The 26,218-nt window shown below is 54.2% G+C and overlaps 2 protein-coding genes across 5 annotated transcripts; both read left to right on the forward strand.

Annotated features, from left to right (window-relative positions):
* The first annotated feature begins 192 nt into the window (after window positions 1-192).
* GPT (glutamic--pyruvic transaminase) lies at window positions 193-17,918 on the forward strand. Of its 4 annotated transcripts, none has more exons than XM_079332211.1 (12): window positions 193-248; window positions 3,947-4,115; window positions 7,780-7,869; window positions 7,952-8,060; window positions 8,133-8,266; window positions 9,579-9,822; window positions 11,113-11,192; window positions 11,266-11,402; window positions 13,098-13,272; window positions 14,794-14,949; window positions 16,564-16,676; window positions 17,693-17,918. In XM_079332211.1, exons 2-12 carry the CDS (start codon window positions 3,957-3,959, stop codon window positions 17,781-17,783), a joined length of 1,488 nt encoding a protein of 495 aa, XP_079188337.1. In that variant the 5' UTR covers window positions 193-248; window positions 3,947-3,956; the 3' UTR covers window positions 17,784-17,918. The 4 variants fall into 4 exon arrangements, with proteins under 4 accessions (XP_079188337.1, XP_079188336.1, XP_079188338.1 ...); XM_079332210.1 differs by lacking the exon at window positions 193-248 and adding an exon at window positions 2,055-2,077; XM_079332212.1 differs by lacking the exon at window positions 193-248 and adding an exon at window positions 3,763-3,786.
* Window positions 17,919-22,146: 4,228 nt separating this feature from the next.
* On the forward strand, window positions 22,147-24,958 carry LOC306815626 (leucine-rich repeat-containing protein 14-like). The gene is made up of 2 exons (XM_079332197.1): window positions 22,147-22,853; window positions 24,387-24,958. Exons 1-2 carry the CDS (start codon window positions 22,162-22,164, stop codon window positions 24,949-24,951), a joined length of 1,257 nt encoding a protein of 418 aa, XP_079188323.1. The 5' UTR covers window positions 22,147-22,161; the 3' UTR covers window positions 24,952-24,958.
* Window positions 24,959-26,218: the final 1,260 nt, after the last annotated feature.

Below are 26,218 nucleotides of genomic sequence, written 5' to 3' on the forward strand. Positions count from 1 at the left end.
GATTTCAGGACCCCCAAACCCCACATGGAACATTTTGGAACCCCCAAAACCCCAAACTGGGACCTTTAAAACCCCCCAAAAAATCCCAAACCCCCACCCCACCCCAAGCCCCGCCCCACCCCAAAACTTTTAAAATTTTTTCATTTTTTGGGGTGGCCCTTTATGGGGGCGGGGCCCCCCAAAATCCCAAACCCTCCCCGCCCCCAATCCCGTTTCTATTTCGGGTCCCGCGGCAGCTGCAGGCGAAGGTCAGAGCCCGTTCAGGGCGACCCCAAAAAAAACCCCAAAAAAACCCCAAAAGGGGCCCCGGGAGGGGGAGGGGGAAGGGGCGGGGCTGGTTTTGGGGTTTTTTTGGGGTTTTTTTTGGGGTGCTGGAAGGGGGTGATAAGGGAGAGGGGGGCGGTCCTAAAAAATCCCCGAGGGCGGGAAGGGGGTGGGGGAGGATTTGGGGGATCCTAAAAGGGGAATTTGGGATTTGGGGAATCCTAAATGGGATTTAGGGAATCCTAAAAGGGGGAAATTGGGATTTGGGGGATCCTAAAAGGGGGAATTGGGATTTGGGGGATCCTAAAAGGGATTTGGGGGATCCTAAAAGGGGAAATTGGGATTTGGGGGATCCTAAAAGGGGGAAATTGGGATTTGGGGGATCCGAAATGGGATTTAGGGGATCCTAAATGCGGGAATTTGGGATTTGGGGGATCCTAAATGGGATTTGGGGAATCCTAAGTGGGGTTTGGGGGATCCTAAATTGGGGAATTTGGAATTTGGGGGATCCTAAATGAGATTTGGGGGATCCTAAATGGGATTTGGGGAATCCTAAATAGGATTTAGGGGATCCTAAATGGGATTTAGGGGATCCTAAAAGGGGGAAATTGGGATTTGGGGGATCCTAAATGGGGAATTTGGGATTTGGGGGATCCTAAAAGGGATTTGGGGGATCCTAAATGGGGAATTTGGGATTTGGGGGATCCTAAAAGGGATTTGGGGGATCCTAAATGGGATTTGGGGGATCCTAAATGGGGAAATTTAGAATTTCAGGGATCCTAAATGAGATTTGGGGGATCCTAAAAGGGGGAACTTGGGATTTGGGGGATCCTAAAAGGGGGAATTGGGATTTGGGGGATCCTAAAAGGGATTTGGGAGATCTTAGAAGGGGAATTTGGGAGATCCTAAGTGGGATTTGGGGGGGTCCCAAAAGGGGAATTTAGGGGGAATAGGGATTTGGGGGATCTCAAATGGGATTTGGGGGATCTCAAATGGGATTTGGGGGATCTTAAATGGGAGAAATGGGATTTGGGGGATCCTAAAAGGGGGGAAAATGGGATTTGGGAAATCCTAGATTTGATTTAGGGGATCCTATAAGGGGAATTTATTGAATCCAAAAGGGAAAAATGGGATTTTGGGGATCCTAAAAGGGGGGAAATGGGATTTGGGAAATCCTAAATGGGATTTAGGGGATCCTAAATGGGGAATTTAGGGGATAAATGGGATTTAGGGGATCCTAAAATGGGATTTGGGGGTTCCTAAAAGGGGAAATTTAGGGGATCCTAAAAGGGGGAAATGGAATTTGAGGAATCATAAATGGGGAATTTAGGCGGAAAATGGAATTTGGGAAATCCTAAATTGGATTTGGGGGATCTTATAAGGTTAATTTAGGGGGAAATGGGATTTGGGAGATCCTAAAAGGAATTTAGAGGATCCTAAATGAGGAAAATTTGGGGGGGTCCTTAAATTAGGGCTGGGGATTTCTGGGGTCCCCAAATGCGGTTTGTGGATTTTGGGGGGGATATTTGGGGTCCCTAAATGAGCGTTGTGGATTTTTGGGGTCCCCAAACGAGTTTTGGGGATTTTTGGGGCCCCCCAATTCCGTCCCTAAATGGGAGAATCCATCGTCACCCCAATATTGGGGGGGGTGTCCCACACCGAGCTCCCCCCCCCGGGCCCATTTGGATTCTTCCGGTCACGCCCCCTCTGCCCACAGCCAATCAGCGCCGAGTGGGTGTGGCCTCTACAATGATTGGCAGCTCGGGGGCGTGGCCAGCGCGGGCGTGGCGGTTGGCGCCGCTGGGGGCGCCATGTGAGCGGGGAATTGGGGACATTTTGGGACATTTTGGGACATTTGGGGATATTTTGGGGGGTGGGTCTGTGGTCCCCAATTCCCGCATCCCCCTGTCCCTCTCCCCCCAGTGTCGCCTGTCACTCGAGGGGTGACACGGCCCCGGTGCCACCCCCTGCCCGGTGCCCGTTGTCGCCGGTGCCCGTTGTCCCCAACGACCCCCCCGCCATTGCCCGGTGCCACCCTCGTGCCCGGTGTCCCTTGTCCCCGGTGTCCCCATTCCCGGTGTCCCCTGTCCCGGTGTCCCCTGTCCCCGGTGTCACCCCCATTCCCGGTGTCACCCCCATTCCCGGTGTCCCCATTCCCGGTGTCCCTTGTCCCTGGTGTCACCCCCATTCCCGGTGTCCCCATTCCCGGTGTCCCCTGTCCCCGGTGCCACCCCCATTCTCAGTGTCCCCTTGTCCCTCGTGTCACCCCCCATTCCCGGTGTTCCCTGTCCCGGTGTCCCCTGTCCCGGTGTCACCGCCTTTCCCAGTGCCAGTTGTCACCGCTCCCCAGTGCCGGTGCCAGTGGCCGATCCCGGTTTGTCCCTGTCCCTGGTGTCACCCCCATTCCCTGCGTCCCTGTCCCGGTGCCACTCCTTTCCCTGTCCCCGGTGCCATCTGCCCATCCCCGGTGTCCCATCCCCAGTGTCCCATTCCTGGTGTGCTTTGCCCCCGCCTTTCCCCGTGCCACCCTTTTCCCTGTCCCCGCTGTCCCCGCTGTCCCATCCCCGGTGCCACCCCTTTCCTAGTGTCCCGGTGCCACCCCTTTCCCTGTCCCCGCTGTCCCCGCTGTCCCATCCCCGGTGCCACCCCTTTCCCAGTGTCCCGGTGCCACCTCTTTCCCTGTCCCCGCTGTCCCCAGTGTCCCGACCCCCGCTGTCCCATCCCCAGTGTCGTTTGTCCCCCCTATTCGCGGTGTCCCATCCCATTCCTGGTGTCTCATTCCCGGTGCCACCCCTTTCCCAGTGTCCCCACTGTCCCCGCTGCCACCTGCCCATCCCCCGTGTCCCATTCTCGGTGTCACACCCCCGGTGCCTTTTGTCCCCGGTGCCACCCCTGTCCCTGACCCCGCTGTCCCCAGTGCCTTTTGCCCTCGGTGCTTTTTGCTGCCGGTGCCACCCCTTTCCTTTTCCCTGTCCCCATTGTCCCCGCTGTCCCCTCCCCGCTGCCTTTTCTCACCCCGTCCCGGTGCCACCCCTTTCCCAGTGTCCCCATGCCACCCCTCTCACTGTCCCCGCTGCCACCTGCCCATCCCGCGTGTCCCATCCCCGGTGTGATTTGTCCCTCCCTTTCCCGGTGCCACCACAACACCCAATGTCCCGATGTCACCCCTTTCCCTGTCCCCGTTATCCCCGATGTCCCATCCCGGGTGCCTTTTGTCCCCCCTCCACGTCCCGCTGCCACCCCTGTCCCTGTCCCCGCTGTCCCGGGTGCTTTTTGCCCCCGGTGCCACCCCTGTCCCTGTCCCCACTGTCCCGGGTGCTTTTTGCCCCCGCTGTCACCCCTGTCCCTGTCCCCACTGTCCCGGGTGCTTTTTGCCCCCGGTGCCCGTTGTCCCTGTCCCCTCCCCCCCGTGCCCGTTGCCCTCTGCCCGTTGCCGCTCGCCCCCCCCGGTTGCCCGTTGCCCGTTGCCCGTTACCCCTCGCGGATCCGCCGCTCCTCTCCCTCCGAACTTTTGCGTGTTGGGTGTGAGAACAACTCTTTGGATTTCTCCGGGTTTATTCTTCTCATCACTCCTATTTTTCCTGGGGTGAAGGAGTGTTGGGGGGTGGGGGGGGTGGTGCCGGCGCTGTCGCGATAGCGGCGCTGTCGCGATGCGGGCGCTGAGGGCGCTGCGGCCCCGCAGGCTCCTGGCGATGGCGGCGGCGGCGGCGGCGGCGGCGGCGGCCGGGGGCGCCCGGCGGGGCCGGGTGCTGACCTCCGACACCATGAACCCCGCCATCCGCCGCGTGGAGTACGCGGTGCGCGGCCCCATCGTCACCCGGGCCCTGGAGATCGAGCAGGAGCTGCGAAAGGTACCGGCAAACACCCCCAAAATTATAATTAATAACGGTAATGATGATAGCGGAGCGGGGGAACCCCGGGGAAAAGCGGCGCAGGGGAGCGGGAACAGCACGGACCGGACCGGGAGAAGGCGGGGGTGAAGTGGGAAAAGAGATCCCGAACCGGGAATAGTCCGCGGGAACCGGGAACAGCACCCGAGAACCGGGAATAACACCCGGGAACCGGGACAAGTTGTCCCGGACTGAGAAACGCGATCCCGAACCGGGAACAGCCCCCGAAAACGGGGACAAGTTGTCCCGGACTGAGAAATGCGATCCCGAGCTGGGAACAGCACCCGGGAACCGGGACAAGTTGTCCCGGACTGGGAAAACCCGCCCTGAACTGGGAACAGCCCCCCAAAATAGGGACAACTTTTCCCGAACCGGGAATAGTCTGCGGGAACAGGGAACAGCCCCCGGGAACCGGGACAAGTCGTCCCGGAGCGGGAAACGCGATCCCAAACCGGGAACAGCCCCCGAGAACCGGGACAAGTTGTCTCGGACTGGGAGAACTCGGGTGTGAACCGGGAAACGCGATCCCGAACGGGGAATAACACCCGGCAACCGGGACAACTTGTCCCGGACCGGGAAATACGATCCCGAACCGGGAACAGCCCCGGGAACTGGGACAACTTGTCCCGGACTGGGATAATCCGACCCTGAAGCGGGAACAGTGATCCCGAACCGGGAACAGCCCCCGAAAACCGGGACAAGTTGTCCCGGACTGGGAAAACCGGTCCTGGACCGGGAAATACGATCCCGAAGCGGGAACAGCCCCCGGGAACCGGGACACTCAGTCCCGGACTGGGAGAACCCGGGTGTGAACCGGGAAACGCGATCCCGAACCGGGAAACGCGATCCCGAACCGGGAAAAGCGATCCCGAACTGGGAACAGCCCCCCAAAACCGGGACAACTTGTCCTGAACCGGGAAACGCGATCCCGAAGCGGGAATAACACCCGGGAACCGGGAAAACTTGTCCTGGAGCGGGAGAACGTGACCCTGAACTGGGAAAAACACCCGGGAACTGGGACAGCTTGTCCCGGACTGGGATAATCCGACCCTGAACCGGGAAACGCGATCCCGAACCGGGAACAGCCCCCGAAAACCGGGACAACTTGTCCCGGACCTGGAAAAGCAACCCCCGAACGGGGACAAACTGTCCCGGACTGGGATAATCCGACCCTGAACCGGGAAATGTGATCCTAAACTGGGAATAACAGCCGGGAATCGGGATAAAACCTCTAGAACCGGGATAAACTCCCCAAAACCGGGATAAACCCCCCAAAACCGGGATAAGCCCCCCAAAACCGGGATAAGCCCCCGAAAATCGGGATAAACCCCCCAAAACCGGGATAAACCCCCCAAAACCGGGATAAACCCCCGAAAATCGGGATAATCCTCCCAAAACCGGGATAATCCTCCCAAAAATCGGGAAAACCTTCCACAAAATCGGGGAAATTCCTCAAAATCGGGATAACCCCCCCCCCCCCCCAAATGGGGATAATCCCCCCAATACCAGGATAAACCTCCCAAAACCGGGATAAACTCCCAAAAATCGGGATAACTCCCCCAAAATCGGGGGAATACCCCTCAAAATCGGGATAAAACCCCTCAAAATTGGGATAAATCACCCCCAAACCGGGATAATTCACCCAAAATCGGGATAATCACCCAAAAAACGGGATATCAACATCAAAATCAGGATAATCCCCTAAAATCGGGATAAAACCCCAAAAATCGGGATAAACCCACTCAAAATCGGGATAATCCTCCTAAGATCGGGATAACTCCCCCAAAAATCGGGACAACCACCCCCAAAATCGGGATAATCCCCCCCAAAATCTGGATAATCCCCTAAAAATTGGGAGAATTTCCCAAAATCGGGGAAACCGCCCCCAAAATCGGGATAACCCCCCCAAAATCGGGATGACAAAAAAAAAAAAAATTTTTCCCAAAAAACCCGATTTTTTCCTCAATAAAAGGGATTTTACCCCAGAAAAAGAGATTTTTTTCCCCAAAAAAAAGAATTTTACCTCCCCCCAAAATAGTTTTTATTCCCTAAAAAGGAGTTTTACCTAAAAAAGGGATTTTCCCCCAAAATTGGGGTTTTTTACCCCAAAAAGAGGTTTTATTTTTTAAAAAAAAAAATCCCCCATAAAAGAGAATTTATCCCTAAAAGGTTTTTACCCCCCAAACTGGATTTCATTTTCCCAAAAAATGTTTCTTCCCCCAAAAAGGGGTTTTATCTCCAAAAAAGGAGTTTTATCCCAAAAAAGGAGATTTCCCCCCGCCAAAATTGATTTTGTGCCCCAAAACGGGATTTTTTTCCACAAAATGGAATATTACCCTCCAAAAATTGATTTTGCTCCCCCAAAAATGGATTTTACCCTCCCCAAAAAAGCGATTTTTCCCCTAAAAACGGATTTTACCCTAAAAAAGGGAATTTTTTCACCCAAACCAAGGAAGAGGGGTTTGGGGACACGCGGTGGTGGCAGGGGTGGCACAGGGGTGACACAGGGTGACACAGGGGACACGCTGGGGGCGGTGCCACCCGCGGTGGCCAAAGTGCGCCCGAGGTGGCCAAAGTCCGGCGGGCGGTGGCGCTGTGGGGGTGGGGACAGCGCTGTCACCGTGCCAGGTGGCCCCAAAGTGTCCCCAAGTGGCCCCAAAGTGTCCCAAAGTGTCCCCAAGGTGTTGTCGATGTCCCCAGGGAAGGGACACGGGCGTGACGTCACTTGGCTGGTGGCACTCAGGGGACACTCGGGGGTGGCCCTGGGTGGGTCGTGACTCCTAATTGTCACTGTCACTGTGTCACTGTCACTGTGTCACTGTCACCTGTCACTGTCACTGTGTCACTGTCACTGTCACTGTGTCACTGTCACTGTCACTGTGTCACTGTGTCACTGTCACTGTTTCTGTGTCACTGTCACTGTTTCTGTGTCACTGTCATTGTCACTGTGTCACTGTCACTGTCCCCGTCCACATCCCTTGTCCCTGTGCCTTTGTCCCCATCCCTGTCCTTGCTGTCCCTTATCCCTGTCCCTGTCCCCGTTCCTGTCCCCCCGTCCCTGCTCTTGTCCCTGTCCCTGTCCCCATTCTTGTCACTTTTCTCTTATCCCTGTCCCTTCCCATTCCCAACCCTGTCCCCTCTTGCTGTCACCGTGTCCCTGTCCCCTTTTCCTTGTCCCCATCCGTTGTCCCTTCCTTCATTCCTGTCCCCTTGTCCTTGTCCCCATCCGTTGTCCCTGCCCTTATCCCAGTTTCTGTCCCTTGTCCCCCGTCCCTGTCCCTATTCCCATCCCTGTCCCTGTCCTGTCCCCTTGTCCCTATTCCTGTCCCTGTCCTTGCTTTCCCTTTGTCACAATCCCTGTCCCCAACTCTGTCCCTTGTTCCTATCCCTGTCCCTGCTTTCCCTGTCCTTGTCCCTATTCCTGTCCCCATCTCTTGTCCCCACCCCTGTCCCCATTCTTGTCCTTTGTCCCCATCCCTGTGCTTGTCCCTCTCCCACTCTCTGTCCCTGTCCCCACCTCATTCCTGACCCTGTCCCCATTGCTGTCCGTGTCCCTTGTCCCCATTGCTGTCCCCACCCTGTCCCTGTCCCCACTATCCCCACCGCTGTCCCCTCTGTCCTTCAGGGTGTCCCCAAACCCTTCAAAGAGGTGATCAAGGCCAACATCGGTGACGCGCACGCCATGGGCCAGCAGCCCATCACCTTCCTGCGCCAGGTACGGCCACCCCAGCTGTCCCCGGGCTGTCCCCGGGCTGTCCCCGGGCTGTCCCCTCCCTGTCACCGCCCTGTCCCCGCAGGTGACCGCGCTCTGCCTCTGCCCGGAGCTCATGAAGGACCCGTCCGTCCCCAGCGACGCCAAGGAGCGAGCGCAGCGGCTGCTGGAGGCGTGCGGCGGCCAGAGCGCGGGTGGGTGTCACCTCTGGCGACACCCGGGGGAGGTGGCACCGGCCTGGAGGTGACACCCGGCTGTCCCCTCAGGGTCCTACAGCGCCAGCCCCGGGATACAGAGGGTGCGGGAGAACGTGGCGCGCTACATCGAGCGCCGCGACGGTGGCATCCCCTCCCGCGCCGACGACATCTTCCTGTCCACGGGCGCCAGCGACGCCATCGTGGTACGGCGACACCGGGTGGCACCGGTGACACGGGTGGCATCGGGGACACCACCCCCATCCCGGGCGCGGTGCCACCTTCCGGCCGTTCCCACGGTGCTCGGTGACAAAGGGACCTTTGTGGTGCTGCTGGCGCCGGTCCCCGGGGGAGGTGGCGTGTCCTTGGTGTCCCCACGGCTCGCTGGGGACAGCGCCAGCTCCGGTTTGGGGACAGTGCCAGCTCCCTCCTTGGGGACAGTGCCAGCTCTCTCCTTGGGGACAGTGCCAGCTCCGGTTTGGGGACAGTGCCAGCTCCGGTTTGGGGACAGTGCCAGCTCCCTCCTTGGGGACAGTGCCAGCTCCGGTTTGGGGACAGTGCCAGCTCCTTCGTTGTCACCAAGGCCGAGGGGTTGCCGTGGTGATGGTGGCGCTGGGTTGTCCCCTCGTTGTCCCCTCGTTGTCCCGCGTTGTCCCCGCGTTGTCCCCTCCCTGTCCCTGTGTCCGCTCGTCACCGTCTGGCTGTCCCCGGGCTGTCCCCAAGTTGCTGTGCCTGCATTGTTCTCACTGTCCCCTGTCCCCAGCATGTCCCCTGATGTCCCCGTGATGTCCCCGTCGTGTCCTCATTCCCACCCCAGCCATGTCCCCGTGATGTCCCCGTGTCCTCATAGAGTCCCCAAGATGTCCCTGTGCCCCCAGCATCCCGTCCCCTCCTTGTGCCCATCCTGTCCCCATTCCCACCCACACGCTGTCCCCACAATGTCCCCACAATCTCCTGATTCCCACCCTAACCTGTCCCCTCATCATCCCCATGATGTCCTCGTGATGTCCCCATGATGTCCCTGATTCCCATCCCATACTGTCCCCTCACTGTCCCCATGATAGTCCTCACAATCTCCTGATGTCCAGCCTATCCTGTCCCTTCACTGTCCCCACAATGTCTTGATCCCCATCCCATCTTGTCCCCTCACTGTCCCCAGTGACTGATCCCCTCACTGTCCCCACGATGTCCCCTCACTGTCCCTCTCTGTCCCCAAAACATGCTGAAGCTCAGGCTGATCCCGATTCCCCGTCCCCGCGCTGTCCCTTCCCTGTCCCTTCCCTGGTCCCCCCTGTGTCCCCAGAACGTGCTGAAGCTGCTGGTGGCGGCTCAGGCTGATCCCGATCCCCATCCCATCCTGTCCCTTCCCTGTCCCCTCGCTGTCCCCTGATTGTCCCCCCTGTGTCCCCAGAACGTGCTGAAGCTGCTGCTGGCGGCTCAGGCTGATCCCGATCCCCATCCCATCCTGTCCCTTCCCTGTCCCCTCGCTGTCCCCTGACTGTCCCGCTCTGTCCCCAGAACGTGCTGAAGCTGCTGGTGGCGGGCGCGGGCGTGTCGCGCACGGGGGTGCTGATCCCGATCCCGCAGTACCCGCTGTACTCGGCGGCGCTGGCCGAGCTGGAGGCCGTGCAGGTCAATTATTACCTGGCCGAGGAGCGCTGCTGGGCGCTGGACGTGGCCGAGCTGCGCCGGGCGGTGACCGAGGCCCGCCAGCGCTGCTGCCCCCGCGTGCTCTGCATCATCAACCCCGGGAACCCCACCGGTACCGGGAACGGGAACGGGAACGGGGAACGGGAACGGGGAACGGGGAACGGGGAATGGGGAGCGGGAACGGGAACGGGGAACGGGGAACGGGAACGGGGAATGGGGAATGGGGAACGGGAACAGGGAATGGGGAACGGGGACGGGGAATAGGGAATGGGGAACGGGAACGGGGAACGGGAACGGGGAACGGGGAATGGGGAACGGGGAATGGGGAACGGGGAATGGGGAACGGGAACGGGGAATAGGGAACGGGGAACGGGAACGGGGAACGGGAACGGGGACGGGGAACGGGGAACGGGGAACGGGGAATGGGGAACGGGAACAGGGAATGGGGAACGGGGAACGGAACGGGGGTGCGGGGTGGGTGGGGTCTATGGGACGGGATGGGATTGATGGGGTGGGGTCTATGAGATGGGATGGGATGGGATCCATGGGATGGGATCCAGAGGATGGGATGGGATCCAGGGGATGGAATGGGATACATGGGATGGGATCCAGGGGATGAGATGTGAGATGGGATCCATGGGATGGGATGGGATCCATGGGATGGGATCCATGGGATGGGATGGGATCCATGGGGTGGGATGGGATCCAGGGGATGGGATGGGATCCATGGGGTGGGATGGGATCCAGGGGATGGGATGGGATCCATGGGGTGGGATGGGATCCAGGGGATGGGATCCAGGGGATGGGATGAGATCCATGGGATGGGATCCAGGGGATGAGATGGGATCCATGGGGTGGGATCCATGGGATGGGATGGGATGGATTCCATGGGGTGGGATTCATGGGATTCATTGGATGGGATCTGTGAGGTGGGATCCATGGGATGGGATCCATGGGGTGGGATGGGATGGGATCCTTGAAATGGGACCCATGGAATAGGATGAGATGGGATCCGTTGGATGGGATTTGTGGGATGGGATCTGTGGGCTGGGATGAGATTCATGGGATGGGATGGGATCCTTAAAATGGGATCCATGGGATGGTGTGGGATCCATGGGATGTGGCACCTGGAGTGGGATAGAATCCATGGGAGAAGACCTGGAATGGGATTCTGGGGTGGGATGGGGACCCCAAAACTGGACTGGGACCCCAAAACTGAGCTGGGATCCATAGACTGGGATGGGGACTCCAAAATTGGACTGGGACCTCTGGGCTGGACTGCGACCCCAAAACTTGACTGGAGCCCCAGGACTGGATTGGGACCCCAGAGTTGGGACCCCAAAACTGGATTGGGACCCCCTCCCCCATTTCCAGTGTCCCATGTCCCCTCTGGTGTCCCCAGGCCAGGTGCAGAGCCGCGAGTGCATCGAGGCCGTCATCAAGTTCGCCTTCGAGGAGAAGCTTTTCCTCATGGCTGATGAGGTGAGTGGGAGGTGACCTGGGGGTGTCCCCCATTCCCAGAAAAAGGCTGGAATTCCCGGGATGTCCCCCCCAGGTGTACCAGGACAACGTCTACGCCGAGGGCTCGGCCTTCTACTCATTCAAGAAGGTGCTGAAGGAGATGGGGCCGCCCTACGCTGAGGAGGTGGAGCTGGCCTCGTTCCACTCCATCTCCAAGGGATTCATGGGAGAGTGAGTGCTGGGAATTCCTGGGGATTCCTGGGGATTCCAGGATTGGCACCTCCTGGGTCCCACGGGAGGTCAGGGTGGAGTGGGGAGAGTGGAGAGATGGAGATGGCACCAGCACACGGGTGTTCCAGGGTGGGATTGGAGTCATGGATGTCATGCATTGTCATGGATTGGGTCATGGATTGTCAGAGATGTCATGGATTGGGTCATGGATGTCATGGATTTGGTCATGGATTGGGTCATGGATGTCATGGGTTAGGTCATGGATGTCATGGATGTCATGGATGTCATGGATGTCATGGATTGTCATGGATGTCATGGATTGTCATGGATGTCATGGATTGGGTCATGGATTGTCATGAATGTCATGGATTGTCATGGATGTCATGGATTGGGTCATGGATTATCATGAATGTCATGGATTGGGTCATGGATGTTATGGATTGTCATGGATGTCATGGATTGGGTCATGGATGTCATGGATTGTGGTCATGGATTGTGGTGGTGGATTGTCACGGATGTCATGGATGTCATGAGTGTCATGGATTGTCATGGATGTCATGGATTGTCATGGATGTCATGGATTGGGTCATGGATGTCATGGATGTCATGGATTGGGGTGATGGATTGACATGGATTGTCATGGATGTCATGGATGTCATGGATATCATGGATTGGGTCACGGATGTCATGGATTGGCATGGATGTCATGGATGTCATGGATTGGCATGGATGTCATGGATTGGTTATGGATTGGCATGGATTGGCATGGATGTCATGGATTGGGTCATGGATGTCATGGATTGGCATGGATGTCATGGATGTCATGGATATCATGGATTGGGTCACGGATGTCATGGATTGGCATGGATGTCATGGATGTCATGGATTGGCATGGATGTCATGGATTGGTTATGGATTGGCATGGATTGGCATGGATGTCATGGATTGGTCATGGATTGGCATGGATGTCATGGATTGGTTATGGATTGGCATGGATTGGCATGGATGTCATGGATTGGTCATGGATTGGCATGGATGTCATGGATTGGTTATGGATTGGCATGGATTGGCATGGGTGTCATGGATTGGTTATGGATTGGCATGGATTGGCATGGGTGTCATGGATTGGTCATGGATGTCATGGATTGGCATGGATGTCATGGATTGGTTATGGATTGGCATGGATTGGCATGGGTGTCATGGATTGGTCATGGATGTCATGGATTGGCATGGATGTCATGGATTGGCATGGGTGTCATGGATTGGTCATGGATGTCATGGATTGGCATGGATGTCATGGATTGGCATGGGTGTCATGGATTGGCATGGGTGTCATGGATTGGTCATGGATGTCATGGATTGGCATGGATGTCATGGATTGGGTCATGGATGTCATGGACTGGGGACGTGGATTGTCATGGATTGTCATGAATGTCATGGATCCCATCCATAGGTTCCCATCCATGGATTCCATCCCAAACCCCATCCATGGATCCCATCCATGAACCCATCCATGGCTCCCTCTCCATCCATGGATTCCCAACACAAACCCTCATCCATGGGCTCCATCCAAGAGTTCCATCCATGGATTTCCACCCACGGATCCCATCCCAAGCCCCACCCCTGCTCCCATCCCAAGCCCCACCCCTGCTCCCTCCCGAGCGCCGTTCCCGACGCGTTGCGGGTGTGCGGCAGGTGCGGCCTGCGGGGCGGCTACGTGGAGGTGGTGAACATGCACCCCGAGGTGCAGGCCCAGCTCTCCAAGCTGGTGTCGGTGCGCCTGTGCCCGCCCGTGCTCGGACAGATGATCCTGGACACGGTGGTGGACCCGCCCAAACCCGGAGAGCCGTCCTACGAGAGATTCCAGGCTGTACGGAGCGGGATTGGGATCCGTGGGATTGGGATAATGGGATTGGGATCCGTGGGATTGGGATAATGGGATTGGGATCAGTGGGATTGGGATCCATGGGATTGGGATCCATGGGATTGGGATTCATGGGATAATGGGATTGATGGGATAATGGGATCCATGGTCATGGACCCGCCCAAACCCAGAGAGCCGTCCTACGAGAGATTCCAGGCTGTACAGAGTGGGATCCATGGGATTGGGATCCATGGGATTGGGATCAATGGGATTGGGATCCATGGGATTGGGATCCATGGGATTGGGATCAATGGAATTGGGATCCATGGGATTGGGATCCATGGGATTGGGATCAATGGAACTGGGATCCATGGGATTGGGATCAGTGGGATCCATGGGATAATGGGATCCATGGGATTGGGATAATGGGACTGGGATCCATGGGATTGAGATAATGGGATCCATGGGATTGGGCTAATGGGACTGGGATCCATGGGATTGAGATAATGGGATCCATGGGATTGGGATAATGGGATCAATGGGATAACGGGATCCATGGTCATGGACCTGCCCAAACCCGGAGAGCCGTCCTATAAGCGATTCCAGGCTGTATGGAGTGGGATCCATGGGATTGGGATCCATGGGATAATGGGATCAATGGGATTGGGATCCATTTGGATTGGGATTCATGGGATAATGGGATTGATGGGATAATGGGATCCATGGTCATGGACCCGCCCAAACCCAGAGAGCCGTCCTACGAGAGATTCCAGGCTGTACAGAGTGGGATCCATGGGATTGGGATCCGTGGGATTGGGATCAATGGGATTGGGATCCATGGGATTGGGATCCATGGGATTGGGATCAATGGAATTGGGATCCATGGGACTGGGATCAGTGGGATCCATGGGATAATGGGATCCATGGGATTGGGATAATGGGACTGGGATCCATGGGATTGAGATAATGGGATCCATAGGATTGGGATAATGGGATCAATGGGATAACGGGATCCATGGTCATGGACCTGCCCAAACCCGGAGAGCCGTCCTACGAGAGCTGGACTGGGATGAACTGGGATGAACTGGGATGAACTGGGCTGAGCTGGGATGAACTGGGATGAACTGGGATGCCCTAGAACACAGTTCCTGTCCCTGTTTCAGGAGAAGGAGGCGGTGCTGGGCGTGCTGTGAGATGGGATGGGATGAACTGGGCTGAGCTGGGATGAACTGGGCTGAGCTAGGATGAACTGGGATGAACTGGGCTGAGCTGGGCTGAGCTGGGATGAACTGGGATGAACTGGGCTGAACTGGGCTGAGCTGGGATGAACTGGGATGAACTGGGATGCCCTAGAACACAATTGCCACCCTGTTTCAGGAGAAGGAGGCGGTGCTGGGCGCGCTGTGAGATGGGATGGGATTGGGATGAACTGGGATGAACTGGGATGAACTGGGCTGAGCTGGGATGAACTGGGATGAACTGGGATGAACTGGGATGCCCTAGAACACGATTCCCACCCTGTTTCAGGAGAAGGAGGCGGTGCTGGGCGCGCTGGCCGAGAAGGCGCGGCTGACGCAGGAGATTTTCAACCAGACGCCGGGAATCCACTGCAACCCCGTGCAGGGCGCCATGTACTCCTTCCCCCGCATCGAGCTCCCGCCCCGCGCCGTGGCGGCCGCAAAGGTACGGAGCAAACGCCGGGATACAGACTGGGAACACTGGGATACAGACTGGGAACACTGGGATGCAAACTGGGAATGGATGGGAGCCTAACAGGGAATGGATGGGATCTGAACTGGGAATGGATGAAATACAAACTCGGAGCATCGAGCTCCCGCCCCACGCCGTGGCGGCAGCAAAGGTACGGAGCAAACACCGGGATCTGAACTGGGAATGGATGGGATACAAACTGGGAACACTGGGATGCAAACTGGGAACACTGGGATACAGACTGGGAACACTGGGATGCAAACTGGGAACACTGGGATACAAGCTGGGAATGGATGAAATACAAACTGGGAGCATCAACCTCCCACCCCGCACCGTGGTGGCCACAAACGTATGGAACAAACACCAGGATTGGAACTGGAAATGGATGGGATACGAACTGGGAACACTGGGATACAAACTGGGAATGGATGGGATCTGAACTGGGAACACTGGGATCTGAACTTGGAATGGATGGGATCTGAACTGGGAACACTGGGATCTGAACTTGGAATGGATGGGATCTGAACTGGGAACACTGGGATACAAACTGGGAGCATCGAGCTCCCGCCCCACACCGTGGCGGCAGCAAAGGTACCGGAGCAAACACCGGGATCTGAACTGGGAATGGATGGGATACAAACTGGGAACACTGGGATGCAAACTGGGAACACTGGATCCAAACTGGGAAGGGATGAGATCTAAACTGGGATGGGTGGGATCAATCCTGATCTGTGTGGGATTCATTGGGATTGATCCCAGGATTTGTGGGATTTTTTGGACTCAATCCCAGGAACAATGGGTTTTATTGTGATCAATCCCAGGAATTGTGGGATTCACTGGAATCAATCCCAGGAATTGTGGGATTTTCTGGGATTAATCGCAGGAAATCTGCAATTCATTGGGATCAATCCCAGGAATTTTGGGACTCATTGGGATCTATCCCAGGAATCTGGGGATTCGTTGGGATCAATCCCAGGAATTTTGGGATTCGTTGGGATCAATCCCAAGAATTTTGGGACTCATTGGGATCAATCCCAAGAATTTTGGGATTCATTGGGATCAATCCCAGTAAGCATGAGACTTTTTGGGATGGATCCAAGGAATTCTGTGACTTTTTGGGAGTCGATCTCAGGAATTCTGTGACTTTTTGGGGTCGATCCCAGGAATTCTGTGACTTTTTGGGATTGATCCCAGGAATTCTGCCACTTTTTGGGGTCGATCCCAGGAATTCTGTGACTTTTTGAGATCAATCCCAGGAATTCTGTGACTTTTGGGGATCGATCCCAGGAATTCTGTGACTTTTTGAGATCGATCCCAGGAATTCTGTGACTTTTTGGGGTCGATCCCAGGAATTCTGTGACTTTTTGGGAGTCGATCCCAGGAATTCTGTGACTTTTTGAGATCAATCCCAGGAATTCTGCGACTTTTTGGGATCGATCCCAGTAATTCTGCGACTTTTTGAGATCGATCCCAGGAATTCTGTGACTTTTTGAGGTCGATCCCATGTGGGGTGTGTGTGCCCACCCCCCGCCCCGCTGTGGGGTTGGATCCCGTTTTCCTGACCCCGTTCCCAATCCCAAATCCCAGGAGAAGAAGCAGGCCCCGGACATGTTCTTCTGCATGCGGCTGCTGGAGGAGACGGGGATCTGCGTGGTGCCGGGCAGCGGCTTCGGCCAGAGGGAGGGCACCTTCCACTTCCGGTGGGTCCGGGGACCCCCACCCCAAATTCCCAAATTATTGGGATCACCCATCCCAAATTTGCAAATTCCCCGGGTTTGGGATCCCAAATCCGCAAATTCCCTGGGTTTGGGACCCCCCACCCCAAATTCACAAATTCTTGGCATCCCCCACCCCAAATTCACAAATTCCTTGGGATTGGGATCCCAAATCCACAAATTCCCTGGGTTTGGGACCCCCCCATCCAAATCCACAAATTCTTGGGATCACCCATCCCAAATTCACAAATTCCCTGGGTTTGGGATCTCCCCACCCTGAATTCCCTGTTCTTGTTGTCCCTCACCCCCAAATTTCCTGGTTTTGGGATCCCCCACCCCGAAGTCACAAATTCTTGGGATCACCCACCTCAAGTCCACAAATTCCCCGGGTTTGGGATCCCAAATTCACAAATTCCCTGGGTTTGGGATCCCCCACCCCAAATTCTCAAATTCCTGGGAACACCCATCCCAAATTCCCCATTCCCAGGATCTCCAACCCCCAATTCCCTGGTTTTGGGATCATCCACCTCAAATTCCTTGGGTTTGGAATCCCCCATCCCAAATACCCCATTCCAAGCATTCCCCATCCCAAATTCCCTGTTCTTGGGAGATCCCATCCCAAATTCCCTGTCCCCACCCCAAATTACTCAGGTTTGGGATTCCGCACCCCAAATTCACAAATTCCTGGGATCCCCCATCCCAAATTCTCTGTTTTAGGGCTCCCCATCCCAAATTTATTGTTCTTGGCATCTCCTGCCCCAAATTCCCTGTTCTTGGGATTTCCCCATCCCAAGTCCCCAAATCCCTCATCCCATATTCCCAAATCCCCCACATCCCAAATTCCCAAATCCCTTCAAATCCCCAAATCCTCACCCATTGCTTGCCCACAACTTTTGGGATTTCTGGATTGGTTTCTTCTCTCAATGGGGGAATTTTTAAATTTTTTTGGGGGAATATTTGGGGGAATATCTGGGAATATTTGGGAATATTTTCCTGCCCAGGATGACGATCCTGCCCCCCACGGAGAAGCTGAAGATCCTCCTGGAAAAGCTCAGCACCTTCTACACCAAGTTCGTCAAGGAATTCTCGTAACGAGGGCGCGGCGCTAATTAACGTCACCTCCCCATTCCGGGGGCATCCAGCACTTTTTATTTTTTGGGAATTCTGGGGCAGGTCCCCCCATCCTCAGGGAGGTGTCCCCAAATAAAGAACAGTGACCAGCAGTGACTGGAATTGGTTTTTTGGGATAGGAGGGAATTTGGGGGGATTTTGGGGTTGGGGAATTGCAGCGGGTTTTTCCACGTTGGGAATTTCAGATCCTCCAATATTTGGGAATTCCAACTCCAATCCTTGGGAATTACAGATCTTTCAATATTTGGGAATTCCAGCTCCTCCAAATTTTGAGAATTCCAGCTTAAATCCTTAGGAATTCCAATTCCTCCTATCCTTGGGAATTCCATCTCCAATCCTTGGGAATTCCAGCTGCTCCAATATTTGGGAATTCCAGCTTCTCCAATCCTTTGGAATTCCTGTTCCTCCAGTCCTTGGGAATTCCAGCTCCTCCAGTATTTGGGAATTTCAGTTTCTCCAATCCTTGGGAAATCCAGCTCCTCCAAATTTTGGAAATTTCAGTTTCTTCAACCCTTGGGAATTCCAGCTCTTCCAATCCTTGGGAATTCCAGGTCCTCCAATATTTGGGAATTCCTGTTCTTCCAAATTTTGGGAATTCCAGCTTCTCCAATATTTGGGAATTCCAGTTCCTCCAAATTTTGGGAATTCCATCTTAAATCCTTGGGAATTCCAGGTCCTCCAATATTTGGGAATTCCTGTTCTTCCAATCCTTGGGAATTCCAGTTTCTCCAATATTTGAGAATTCCAGTTTCTCCAATCCTTGGGAATTCCATCTTAAATCCTTGGCAATTCCAGCTCCTCCAGTATTTGGGAATTCCAGTTTCTCCAACCCTTGGGAATTCCAGCTCCTCCAATCTTTGGGAATTCTAGTTCCTCCAATCGTTGGGAATTCCAGCTCCTCCAATCTTTGGGAATTCCAGTTCCTCCAGTCCTTGGGAATTCCAGTTCCTCCAAATTTTGGGAATTCCATCTTAAATCCTTGGGAATTCCAGGTCCTCCAATATTTGGGAATTCCAGCTCCAATCTTTGGGAATTCCAGCTCCTCTAACCCTCAGGAATTCACTTGGGAATTTTGGGGTCCCAACATCCCAAATCCAGCCCTCAACTCTGATACACAACATCCTGGAATCTCAAAATCCCGACATCCCAGCACCCCAAAATTCCAACATCCCACAACCCCAAATTCAAAATTCCCAACATCCCCAAATCCTGACATTTAACATCCCAAAATCCAAGAATCAACACCAAAAATCCCAACAATCCCTACATCCCAAGATCCCAATGTCCAAAAATCCCAAAATCTCAGCTGTCCAAAATCCCAATACCCCAACACCCCAAAACCCCGGAGTCTCCAAATCCCAACATCCCCAAACCCCAAATCCTGATATTCCAACATTCAACATCTCAAAATCCAAGAGTCAACACCCAAAATCCCAACAGGCAACGTCCCAAAATCCCCAAATCCCAAAATCCCCAAATCCCAACCCCCCCCCCGTCAGCCGCCACCCCACAGTGTCCCCAATGATTAATGGGATTGTAATGGGATTGGGATTAATGGGATTGTATTGGGATTAATGGGATTATTGGGATTGATGGCATTAATGGGATTAATGGAATTAATGAAGTTAATGGGATTAATGGGATTAATGGGATTGGGATGGGATCCAGTTCCTGCTGCACCCAGCGGGTTTCCTCAGGGAAACTGAGTCAAGGGATGGGTTTAAGCTGAGCCTCAAGGAGAAACTGCTTTAATTATATGTTTATTGGATAAATTGAATTAATTAATTAATTAAGTCAATAAAAAGTTATTTTGCGTTATACATTTTGTATTTATATAAATATTGGCAAAAAGCTGGTTTTAAAAATATGAATTTAAAACAAAGCAAACCCATTCCCAGTTTAGGGTCCTCATTCCCACTCCCCATTTCCCCCACATTTCCCCCAATTTCCCCCAATTCCTCCATTTTTTTTTCCCAACCCCAAATCCTTTCCCCAGATTTCCCCAGATTCCCCCAGACTCCCTCAATTTTCCCTTTCCCATCCCAAATTCTCGCCCCCTTTGTCCCGTCCCCGCCGTGTCACCTCCCCCTGGCGCTTCGCCACCGCCGCCGTCCCTGCCATGGCGGCCGAGGGGACAGCGGGGACCGAGGGAACAGCGACAGGGCCACCCTCGGGGCCACCAGGGCCACCCCCGGTGTCACCCTCGGTGTCACCCCCGGTGTCGCCGTTCGTGCCACCCCTGGAGTGCAGCGGTGCCGACGCTCAGGCCATGGGCCGGGAGCCGCTGCCCGTGCTGCGACAGGTACCGCCAGTGTCGCTGCTGCCACTGCTGTGTCCTGCTGTCACTGCTGTGTCCTGCTGCCACTGCTGTGTCCTGCTGTCACCCCCTGTCCTCTCCTGTCCCCCAGGGATCCCCGGGATTGTCCCCTCCTGTCAACCCCTGTCACCTCCTGTCCCCGGGGATCACAAGGAATGTCCCCTCCTGTCCCCCCATGTTCTCTGGGAATGTCCCCTGCCGTCCCCTCCTGTCATCCCAGGTCCCCCCGTGTCCCCTCCTTTCACCTTCTGCCACCCAGGGACCGTCGGGAGTGTCCCCCAGGGCTCCAGGTCCCCTCCTGTCCCCCTGTATTCTCTGGGAATGTTCCCTCGTGTCCCGTCCTGTCCCTCCGTGTCCCCAACCCCTGATCCGTGTCCCCGTTCCCAAATTTTGGCCGCCTGCGCTTTTCCCGAACTTTTGGACTCTCCCTCCCAGCGCTTCAGCAGCACCTTCAGCTCCTGCTGCCGCTCCATGGCCGCGGGAACCGGGATCGGGGATCAGGGATCGGGATCAGGGATGAGGGATCGGGATCGACATGGAGGGAGACTCGGCGGGGACCGCAGAGTCACCTCAGAGCGAAACTCTCGCACCCGCCCAGCGCCAACCAATAGGAAAGCAGGGACTGGTGATTGACAGAGAAATGAACCAATGGAATGGCGGAAATCAAAGTGCCTGCCACTCCGGGGGAGACAATTATCCAATTAATTCGCCTCCAGGGTGTGACTCGTTCAATAATTAGTTGCGACAAAAAGCAAAAACGAAAGTGAAGGTTCCGTACGGGCGCCATTTGGGGCTGCGGGCGGTGAGTGGGGGGCGCCATGTTTGGGGGAAGGGGCAGGGCCGGTTTTGGGGATCCCTGAGGGGACTTTGGGATAATATTGGGATGCCTGGGGGAATTTCGAGCTTCTAAGAGGGGTTTGGAATCCTTGGGGGATTTTGGGGTGGCCCTGGAGGAGTGGGGACCCTCTTTTTAGGGAGCATCGCTGGGGGTACCCTCACAACACCGCCCTCACCTTCTCCCACAGCTTCTCTTTTCTTCGGGATATCCCTGGATTCCGAATTTCTCTGGAATTCTCCGTGGTGCTTTGTCATTCTAGGACTGAAGCACAGAAAAACTCTCTATAACCCACAAAAGAAGTAAAAAGAGTAAGTATGTATTTATTCAGTGCTGAGGTGCATGGGGGATCGCTCCTCCAAAACCATGCACACCTTTGGCAACCTGCGCCTCTCTTTTTATTCTCTACAAACACCGAATACACATTCATTTCCTGTCTCTGCTGCATAGTAAAATTAGCTCCACTCCTCTTTTCGGCTGTGCATTGTTCCTTTCTGGTCGCTCTGGTGTTTACCTGGGCATCTTTGGGATGAAATAAATACTCCTCTTCTCAGATGAACTTTTCACTTTGCCTCCTTGACCATGCTCTCTTTTTCATCCTTTGGTCATCTTCTGGACTTTGATACCAGTTTTCCTGGTTTCAGAGTGTTGTGCCTTTGTCCTTGCATCCTGTCTGTGCACTCCAGCTCTTGACCTCACCTTGTAGCCTTGCTGTGCTTCTGTTCTTGTCAGCACTGTAAATTACAGTAAACACACACTTTTTCCAAAGCCCTTTAAGTCAAAACATTTCCTGATGCTTGATTCTTAATTCTCAGTTTCTCTGTCTAAGGGGTCACCTCAATTTCTCCTATCTCCCACAGCCCCCCAGAATCCATGGATTCTCTCCGTTTACTCTGTGCCCGTCGTATCGTCACCCAGCACCCTCTTCCTGCCCTTCCCGATGATCTCTATCCCGAAGTTTTCAAAGCAGCATTCCAGGATGGAAGAGCCCTGGCCCTGCAGGATTTGGTGGCTGCTTGGCCATTCCCTGAGCTCAACTTCCAGCAGCTTGTGAAAGACCTGGAACTGCACTGGGATCGTCCTGCCATCGAGTGTAACCAGGCCATCATCCAGGGCGTGGTATCGCAGCTCCGACAGCAGCTGGAAGAGCCCGGCCGCCAATCCAGGTGGGTTTTGGGAATTCCAGCATGGCCACAGCCTCCAATATCTCCAGGTATTTTGAAGGTTTCTTCCTATTTTTTTCCAGTGGGTTCCAGCTGCGTGTGCTGGATATGACCGGACTCTATGATTCCGTGTCCAACCGCACTCCTAACGGGTGGACCTCCTGGTCCAGAACCAAGGGTTTGGCCGAGGCTTGTGTGGAGGTGTCCAGGTACCAGCAGCAATTCCAGAGGCGCAGATCCGAACAGCACAAAGGATGCTCTGGAGCCACCACGGCCGAGGCTGCTCCACAGCACCCGGGCGTGGATGTCCACGCTGACCTGGTTGTCGATAAAGAGTCCAATCAGATCCTTCGTGAGGCGCTCCAGATCGGAGCCGCCGGCCTGCTGCGCCTCAAGTGCCGTGAATTCAAAGCTGAATACATCTCGGCACACGAGATTGTGCCTTTGTTGGAGTCTCTGGATCCATCCTGTCTGCGGAGGGTGGAACTGTGCACTTTGGGATTGACCAGGCTCTTGGCCATCCTGCCGCACCTCACGCGCTTCCCGGAGCTGCGCAGCCTCAAGCTCCGGCACATCTCCTTGGACGGGCAGCACCCAACACCTGAATCGGCCATGAAAATCCGTTGTGTGGCCGGGCAGCTGGGAATGCTGCGCAGCCTCCGGGAGCTCAAACTGGGATCCGCCTGGCTACCTGGGAATCTGAGCCAGATCCTCTGGTGAGTTCCCCATGGAGTGGCGCCTTCTTTACTCTGGGGGGATTCCCAAGGGTTGGGCTCAAGGATCTGAGGGGTCATTTCCAAGCTGAGTGATCCTGTGACACCAGGATTTAATTATCCTGATGTTCCCATGATTCTGTTACCCCAACAGTTTGTGACTCCATTGACCCGAAAATCCATGGTTCCCAGAATTTCGTGATTCCAGGATTCCCAAAGGCTGAACTTCAGGATCTTGGATATCTTCTCCCATCTTAGTGACCCCATGATTCCAGGATTTCATAATCGTAACAGTGCCATGATTCCAGTATCCAAATCCTTGATTGCAGAATTCCCAAAATTTGGGCTCGATGGTCCCTGACATATTTTCCAACCTTAGTCATCCCTGGTTCTCATAATTCCATTATCCCAATTGACCAGAACTCTATGATTCCATGATCCCATAAATCCTTGATGTCACTGCCCGAGGTGTCTCTTTAGAGTTGAGATCCCATCAGGAGGACATAAAGCTGGTCTGGAACCCAGTTCTTCCCGATGCCCGCCGATGAGAGGCTGCAGGAGGCTGTTCTTAGAGGTTTTCATGGTTGTTTATTGTTTCTTATCTCAGGAATGCTTTGTCCAGCTAACACGGTCTGTCTAGCTAGACGTCCAGGGCAGAATCTACCTGGCAGAGGCAGGACTTCTCTTTTATAGTCTAAATTACGTACTAGGTATTTACAACTATTTTCCACTACAATACAACTTTGTTAAACTGTCCAGCTTTGTCCCCATCCAATCTGAAAGTGTCAGCATGTCACCCAGCATGGATGACACGGAGAAGAAGGAGGAAGAGGTATCCACCCCCCAAATTCTTCATCTGGCCATGTGTCCCTTATCACAAGCATCCCCAAAAGTCTACTTATCTACATTCAAACAGTCTAATTTGCACTTTACTAATTTTTGTGGCTTGCACCTCTTCCCTCTGTGTTGGTAATTTCCCTCAAGGATTTGAATTCAGCGCCTGAGACACCTGGGTCTCACTCAGGGGTTTTGAGACCCTCGCCAGGGGGGTTTTGAGACACCCAGGGAAGTCAGGGGAACACCCTGGACTGCCACATTTGATTCCAGGATTCCCAAAGGTTGGCCTTGATGATCCTGAAGCCTTTTCCAATGTTAATGGCTCTGTGACCCGATAACTCCATGGTCACATAATTCCAAAATGCTGTGATCCCAAGATCCCATAACTCCATAATTCCACAATTCCCAAACTCCATGATCCCATAATCCCAGGATTCTCAAATCTTGGAGATTTTGCCCAACCTCAGTGAGGCCATTACTTCATGATTCCATGACCCCATTTGTCCAAAATCCCAGGATTCTCAGGGGTCAAACTCAGTGTTCTTGGGGGTCTTTCCAAACCTCATCCATCCAACAATGCAGTGACTCCAGGGATGCAATCCCAGCTCTCATTCCCGGGATTTTCCCTAGGAATCTCGACATTCCCAGCAGCCATCAATCCTCCCTTGGGCCTCACCTCTCCCTTTTCCCTCCCGCCAGTGACCTGCAGGCTCCGTTGGAAAGCTTGGAATTGGATTTCTGCTCCCTCTTTCCTGCTGACCTCACCTTCCTCTCCCAAAGCATCCACGCTCCGGCCCTCAAAAGGTTGGATCTGAGTGGCAACAACATCTCCCAAGGCCTCCTGGAGCCGCTCCAGCTGCTCCTGGAGAAAACCTCGGCCTCGCTGCTGCAGCTGGATCTCGGGTATTGCCACGTGGCCGATTCCCACCTGGCCGTGCTGCTCCCGACGCTCCTGCGCTGCTCCCGCCTGCGCTTCCTGGGACTCTACCACAATCCCCTGTCCAAGGCTGCAATCAAGGATCTGCTCCAGAAAACCTTGGAGCTGCCGGATCTCCAGCTGGTCGTGTATCCCACCCCCCTGGATTGCCACACGTTGGACCCGTCAGAATTCGATTCGGATTTCTTTGATGAGCATGTGGATGAGGAGCTTTTGTCGGCAGCCGAGGCGGAGATTTCCCAGCTGCTGGCAAATTCCGGGAGAACCGACCTCGTCTGGACTGACGATCCCGACAGCCACGAAGTCCCAGACTACTTCTCCTTATGATTTAGGAAAAGCTTGAGCCTCCACTGGGAAAAAGTGCTGCCACCTCTTTCCTGAAATCTGCGTGTTTTCTGCCTCATACTGTGGATTTTTCCTTTCATTTTGGTGCTTTTCTACTGCCAATTTAGACACACACAGGGACTACTGACTTGTGCTCAGAATCCCAATTTTACTGTGAGCTACATATGGACATACACCATTTTCAGGAAAGTCAGTAATTTTTTAATACATTTATTGGGTAAACTTCACATTTCATTATTCACAAGATTAACTTTAAATTTCCTTACATTTCTATTTAGTTAAATTCTCTTTCCTGTCACCAGTCTTGACCGGATCATCTTGTAATTTTCAAAGCTCTGTTAGCTCTTGCCAGGAGCTTGGTTATTAAACTGCATCAAACTGCATCAGTCTCAGTCTCCACACTGCCTGGTTTTGTCATTTTTCCACCTCATCCTGATGTTTTTCCCACCCACCCTGAGATTTTTCCCTGGTTTTGAATATTTTCTGCCAGGTTTTGAGGATTTCCTCGCTATTCCAATGCTTTTCCTCTCATCCAGATATTTTCCCCCTCATCACAGTATTTTGCTGCCACATCCCCGTATTTTTCCCCACATTTCATTATTTTTCAGCCCATTTTTCTGCATCGTCCCTGCTGGAAGGATTGAGGAAAAGCTCAGAGAGAGTGAATTGGGGTAGGGAAATTTGGATTTAGGTCTGGTTATCCTGCTCTGATCCTGTTGGAAAGAAACTCATCCTATCCCAAATCCTGAGTCTGTCGTGCCCAGGTGGGATTTCCTGAAGGATCTTTCCTGATCGTTATCCTGATCTATGAATCCTCCACGAATTCCTTCCTTTCCACCTTACCTTGGAGTTTTCCATCTAGTCCTGGTGGTTTTCCACCTCATTCCAGAGTTTTTTCAGTTTTTATTGCTGTTTTTCCACCTCATTTTGGCAGCTGTTGCCTCATTCCAGTGTTTCCCCACCTTTTCCCAGTGATTTCCCCACTCAACTCAGTGTTTTCCCTCTCCACCCCAGTGTTTTTGCATCTCATTTTTCTGTTTTCCACCTTATGTTAGAATTTCCCCCATCCCTTTATTTTCTCCTCAATCTGGTGTTTCCCCCCTTCATTTTGGTTGTTTTCATCTCGTTTTGGATTTTTTTTATCTTCTCCCAATATTTTCCCTCTCATTCTGATGGTTTTCCACCTCACTGTGGAATTATGCACCTTATTCTGTTGTTTTCCACCTTTTTTCATTTTGCTATTTCCCAC

This window comes from Erithacus rubecula (assembly GCF_903797595.1).
Source record: "Erithacus rubecula genome assembly, contig: scaffold_176_arrow_ctg1, whole genome shotgun sequence".
Taxonomy (NCBI): domain Eukaryota; kingdom Metazoa; phylum Chordata; class Aves; order Passeriformes; family Muscicapidae; genus Erithacus; species Erithacus rubecula.